The 6,248-nt window shown below is 41.1% G+C and overlaps 2 protein-coding genes across 2 annotated transcripts in view; both read right to left on the reverse strand.

Moving 5' to 3' along the window:
* LOC103367386 (hemolytic toxin Avt-1-like) overlaps positions 1-403 on the reverse strand; it is a 1,625-nt gene extending 1,222 nt beyond the window's left edge. The window contains exons 1-2 of the mRNA XM_008295392.1: positions 301-403; positions 80-223 (exon numbers count right to left, since the gene is read on the reverse strand). Coding sequence (XP_008293614.1) covers positions 80-183 — 104 coding nt within the window. The 5' untranslated portion in view covers positions 184-223; positions 301-403. The remainder of the gene's footprint in view (positions 1-79; positions 224-300) is intronic.
* Positions 404-758: 355 nt separating this feature from the next.
* Positions 759-3,389, reverse strand: LOC103367385 (cytolysin RTX-A-like). The gene is made up of 3 exons (XM_008295391.1): positions 3,290-3,389; positions 1,940-2,061; positions 759-1,301 (listed from the first exon to the last, which is right to left on the reverse strand). Exons 2-3 carry the CDS (start codon positions 2,041-2,043, stop codon positions 875-877), a joined length of 531 nt encoding a protein of 176 aa, XP_008293613.1. The 5' UTR covers positions 2,044-2,061; positions 3,290-3,389; the 3' UTR covers positions 759-874.
* Between the last annotated feature and the right edge of the window lie 2,859 nt (positions 3,390-6,248).

Genomic DNA, 6,248 nt, shown 5'->3' on the forward strand with positions numbered 1-6,248 from the left:
AAAGAAAAGGAGGGTGGCTGCACCTACTGTGTAAAATTTGAAAAAAAAAAGAGAAAAAGTGAGGATTGCTGTGACTTACTTGGGGTCGATGAGGCAGTACTTGCCGGTGACGTTGGTGATCTCGATAGTGATATTTCTTCGGCTGGTCTGGTTGGCAGCCAGGGCTTCTGCTGATTCGCTCATGGTGATGCTGATGCGGTGAAGGTCGATGTGAACTCAAGATCTGTGGAGAAGTTTAGAAGAAGAATCCATCAGCAGCACTGAAGAATAGGCGTCAGTAAACCTTCAAACTCAGCTTACCTGTCCGGATCACGGCTGTGTTGCTCGCTGGTGCACTGTCAGACCTGAAGTGCTGCTCTTTAGAGGCGCCTGATGGGATCTGTGAGCCACCCAAAGGTGTCTCCACCCACAGGGCGCACCTGAACCCCGTCACACCCAAAACGCTCCACCTCAGGTATGAGCGAGGAGGCGTCAAGACAGAAGCTGCAGCCAACAAAAACTAAACAACTGTACTTGTTTTTGTTCTCGCACCGAGACGAGCAGGTTTGTTGAGCTTCCAGCGACCTTGTGTCGGTTTCCTCATGGGCCACACCTTTCGTCTCAGAGTTTTGCTTTTGCTGTCTGCATGTTGAGACAAACAGGCGTTTCTCTAAGTTTTTGCTATAAGTATAATTCATGAACATTTTCACGTGCGTCTGCACACAAACCATTGCAATCATGCGTTCAAATGAAGCAAAGAAACAATCAGAGGCAAGAAATGGATTGAACTGTTTTTTATTCATTGAAAGCACCGATACAGTGGAAGGATGACAGAGTGCTTTTAGGAATATCTGCATCGACAGGTTTCATCTTCTCAGCGTTACGAACACATTCATCAGCCCATCCTGTCGTACAGCTCCATCTTGATGATGGCCTTGCCCTCGTTGGACATGCAGGCCCTCAGGTCCACCTCCCTCGCTCTGAACAACACCCCGCAGCCGTTGGCCTCCTGGCGAACAAAGTTGGTCTGATCCTTGCTATTGTACATTTCTTTGTACAGCTTTTCGTCGGTGTCCACTGAGGACTCGTAGGCGCCGATCGCCATCCAGTTCTTGTAGAAGTTGTAGTCAAACGGCACAGAGAACATGATTGCCATCATCTCGGTACCTTGGCGGCTGCGCATGTCGAACAGCTGGTAGGTCAGGACGCCCACAGCGCCCGATGCCGTGTGGTCGTCTTTGACAAAAGAGCAAACCTCGGTTTTGCCAGTTCGCACAGTGGGCTGCGGGGGGTTGAAGACGAAGCCACTCTCCATGTAAACCCTGAAAGATATGAAGGTGGAGGAAGTCATGAGGGGTTTGCTTATGGGAACGAACCAGTACTATAATGGACCTAAACTACAACCACCTCACTGCACCTAAAGCATCAACGTAAAAGTAGACAACAAAAAACAACAGTGACGAGACAGAATTTTAAAAAAACATGAAAGACTCAAAACAACTGAAAGGAGACCAAAAAACACCAAAAATAAACAAAAAACAGCTAAGAAGACACACAAAAACCAGTTAAAAAAGCCAGAAAGAGACTCAAAATGACCAAAAAGAGACACAAAAAAGAGACTCAAAACAACCAATAGGAAAAAAATTAATTTTAAAAAAACAACAAAAATGATAAAGGAATAGAAAAAAGAAGTACTTTAACAAGACACAAAATAAAATAAAAAAAGATGCATAACAGACGAAAACCCGTGAATCTGTGGCTTTACGTTGCAGGATGGGCGGGGCCTTCGCTCCACTCATCCAGGGTCTGAACTACTTGTTGTTCTGCTGGGGTTCAGTTTATTGACCCAAAGTGTTAAAAATGCAGATCTTGGAGTTTATTTTTGATCTAATTTCACCTCGAGCTGAATAACCAGTTGTGTGTTTGAGGAAAAGGCCTCGTGTTCGTCAGCGATCCTTACCTTGGGCGGGCGAGACAGTAGTTGGTGGTGACATTGGTGAGCTCGATGGTGCAGTTGCGGTTGGTGGTCAGAGTGTGGGAGTGGGATTCTGCAGTCTCAGGCATGGTGTCGGCTGGAAGCGACTGTCAGAGGTGACGAGAAACGACGTGGAAAACATCATTAGATGAATATTTAAAGGCGCAAACACTGTTTTGATGGGTTGAGTTGCATCAACTTGACGTCACGTTGGAGTTGAAGCAAACATTTTTTGCATGAACTAATTTGAAACTAAATTCAAGTTGATGTAACTTAATAAAATTTACTTTTTAAACAAAGTTTTATTCACCTTAAGGTCAGCAAATTATTATTTTTTTAATTCGCCAACTTCAAAAATGTTTGTTCATGATTACAATAATTAAATTTATAACTTTGAAAAGAAAAAAAACTCCTATTAAATGTCATCAAGTAGTAATTTAAAATACACTGTAAAAATATTGTTTAAAAAAAAGGTGCAATACTGTAATGCTGAAAACTGTAACACAAACGGTGACAATAACAGCAAATATCTGTTAAAAAATACATATTTAGCTGATTTAAATACAGTAAAACCTCAATTTTATGATCACACAATGTCAAAGAATAACCTAGTATTTGTAAAAATACAGATTCCCCCCTTAACATGTTAACAACTATTGTAAAAACACAGACTTTCATGTTTTCTTTGTTTTTTTGTTTTTGCTAATTTAATAGATAAATCTGTAAAATAACAATTGGACATAATTTACCATTTGTTGTTCTTAATATACACAATTTGTCTTTTAAAAATTCCGGTGTCTGTAAAACAACGATATTTCATTTAAATACAGAAAAAAACGTGCAACCATTTATAAAAATTCATGTTTTTCATTACTTCCTGTTTGTTTGTTTTTTTTTTGTTTTTTTTTTAAGGGTAAAGTGTAAATTCGGACTTTTACGAGCTATTGCGTGTAATTTAATATTATTTGGGGAAATATGTAAACAGTAAAGTTTTTAAGTGACGGTTAAATGCTGTTCTTTTTTTTTTTTTTTACAGTGTATGTTTGATTGTGGAGGAAAAACTAATTTATCTGCTTCAGTGTGGTTTGCTGGTTGAACACAATTTCACTAGAAGTCCTCACAACTCATAAAGTTCGATGCTAGCTGTTGCTTTAATTTGCTCCGTAATCAGTGCGTAGATTCAGAATCTGACATGAAGACGAAGCATCGAGCATCCAGAACTTCAACACATTTAATCTGGACTCACATAAAGAGCCACAATTAACACACTGACATCCTCCAACATTCAACAAAAACACAAATTCTGCATGAATATGTGAAAACAGGAGCACTTACTTTGCTTTCTGTTGCTCACTCGGGAAGGCAGAAGGTCCTTTGAGAACAGGTCGGCGTTCAGTTTGGAGACCAAGGTGAAGCCCCGCCCTCCCGGTCACACCTGAACCACAGGTGGGTGTTTCTCACTGCTGACAGACAAACAGGGTGTGATTGTCTCAGACTGGAGCCCAAGAATGAAAGATGACAACATTAAAGTAGGACAGTTGGTCCTATAGGTATCAGGAGAGAAATCCTAAACATTAATTTGAGGAGCCACACCCGACATGATTGATGGAAGATGAAGAACAAACCGTCCGGACCGGTTCTTCTGACAGAACACAGTCGATGATAAATCAGCTGATGGTGCTGCAACAGCGTCCTCAACACTAACTGATGCTACACACCCTAATTTAAGTTTCGCAAGCAAGAAGTCTTCAGCTTGTTGCAGCATGTCTGCTGTAGTTAGTGGAGAGTTTCCAGTCCAACAGGCCAACTCACTGGTTCTGACCGTCTGTAGATCGTCTACGGCTTCAAGGGTCGATGCAAAATGTCAGCAAATTACAAAAATATGAGTCAAAAAATGACTGCAAAAATAAGGAGACTAACAAACTGAACAAAAAAGAGGCACAAAGCAACTGGAAGGAGAGAAATATGAATCCTGCATGACACAAAATAAGCAGCAAAATGACCACAAATAAATATTAGAACCCTGCAGAGACACACAATGACCACAAAGACCACAAAATGATGCGATTATAGACTTGTTTCTTCATCATAGTCCACAGGTTCTTGATGGGTTTAAGTCAGGATTTTGGGGAGACCAGTCCAAAACCTTCATTCCAGCCTGACGGAACCATTTCTTTACCACGTTTGAAATGTGTTTGGGCTCATTGTCTGGTTAGAACATCCAACTGTGTCCAAGATCAACCTTCTGGTGGTAATTTTAAGTTTGAACGTGGAGGTGATCCTCCTTCTGCATGATTACATTTCATATGAAGCACCAGAACAGCCCCAGAGCATGATGCTGCCACCTCCATGCCTGATGGTAGGTTTGGTGTTCTTGGGGTTAAAGGCCTCACCTTCTCTCCTCCAGACATGTTTCTGCTCAGTGTTTGTTCCATGTGAGCACAGAACTTTCCTCCAGAAGGCCTTTTCTTTGTCCATGTGATCAGACTTTAAGGTTCTGCTTCTGGAGGTAGAACTTCCTTCTTCATCAGCCTCTCAGCTCATGTTGATGTCAGACCCTGTGGACACAGCTGTGTTCCAGCAGCTTCTGATTCGTTCAGAGCTGCTTTTTGGTCTTTCTTGGTTGACTCTTGACCGTCCTGACCAGTCGTCCCTCAGCAGCAGGTGATAGTTTGGGTTTTGCCACAGCTGTACCATGAACGTCATACTGAGATACGATGGTTTGTACAGAAGAACTTGGGATCTGTAGCTGCTTTGAAATGGCTCCAAGTGACTTTCCTGACTTGTTACGATCAATGATTTGCTTTTCCAGATGGTTGCTAAGCTTGTCAGACTTCCCCACTGCAGTGTTTGTGACTGAGTCCAATGAGTGGGCTCTGTTCACATTGGCTCAGAGGAGTCAGCAGCTGTAGTGAACTGTAAATACCCATTAAGAGGCCATGTCACTTACAAACTTTAAAACCACTTTCTACATCACCCAAACTGATCATTCAAGTTGCTGTATGTATATTTTTTAACCCAGAAGACTCGTCATACTTCAAGAAGAACTCTGATAAATCTATGAAAGAAGCAAAAGGCCTGATTGTGTTTTTGTGACAAAGACCTACATGGAAACTTTTGTACGCAGACGACACTCTGTTCTCAGTAAGTTCTGTCGTTTCTTATTCCGCCAACCAAAGTCCGTTTGCATCAAGACAACGCAGAAAAAACAACCCAAAGAGACACAAAATGATCAAATACACTATCCAGGTGGCACAAAAAAACCAAAACAGACACGAAACTACGACTAAAAAACAGAAAACAGCCACAAAGACGCCGAAAATGACCACAAACAGACAAATATGTAATGAAGAAGGATGACTACAAAAAAGTCCTAAACAAGCTTCACCTGTTTAATGTGTAAAATGTGACTCACTGATATAATTATCAGCGTTTATGAAACACCATTTTATTTGAAGCTAACAATGCTTTTTTTTTAAACTTCTATTTCCTCCTCCACCTCTTCATTCACAGATTTTCCCATGACTCCGCTCACTGAGTCACGCTGATGTCCGACATTCAGGATTTAAGAAGAACACCGTGCTTCCCACCACCCTGTTGACTCAGCCCGAAAAAACAGAGTCGAGCTTAAGTCCAGTCGCAGTTTTCAGGTGAGAATGATTAACATTGACGCCTTGACGAATGATGCAGCTTCCCACACCTTCACCGGTTCACTGGTTTGTTAGCTTATGTAAGAAACCACTCAATTTATATTGTTGATCAATGTACACAAAGGATTACAGCATTAAGTCGCTGTCTGGTCGTCTGCTGTCGCTGCTCTACTTTTGAATTAACCACTCCGACGCCACCTTGTGGTCAAATCAAGGCAGCCGTGAACGGGAGTGAAATGTCCAGCTCTGCAGCATTCACGTCTCTCTGTGCATTGTTTCATACATCTTCATGTACTCCTTTATACGAAAGAGAGCTGGAAAATTGTACATAAGATAAACGTACTGTCACTTTTTGAACTTTTACAAAAAAAAAAATTAAAATTCCTAGATAAAAGTAAAATGAAGTCTGAGTAAATATTGCTGCCTTATTTAAAAATGGTTAAAGAGGAGAGTAAAGTGATTTTTTTGTGGTTATACTAGTGCCTTTATAGATTTATGGTAGCGTGACAAAGAGAGAGAAAAAATGTTGAAAAAAGCTCTATTAAATCTGGACTAAAATTCCCGACATGTGGGAGACTCTGAAGTCAAAAAGGATCTTTGGTCTGCTGAGACCAAAATTGAGCTTTTCTCCATCTGATGAGATG

Source organism: Stegastes partitus, unplaced genomic scaffold (assembly GCF_000690725.1).
Source record: "Stegastes partitus isolate 25-593 unplaced genomic scaffold, Stegastes_partitus-1.0.2 Scaffold1043, whole genome shotgun sequence".
NCBI lineage: Eukaryota > Metazoa > Chordata > Actinopteri > Pomacentridae > Stegastes > Stegastes partitus.

Coding starts and splice junctions, on each gene's coding strand:
- LOC103367385 (XM_008295391.1), bottom strand. CDS start 2,043: ATGCCTGAGACTGCAGAATCCCACTCCCACACTCTGACCACCAACCGC. Junction 1,302..1,939: donor TACTGTCTCGCCCGCCCAAG/GTAAGGATCGCT, acceptor CATATCTTTCAG/GGTTTACATGGAGAGTGGCT.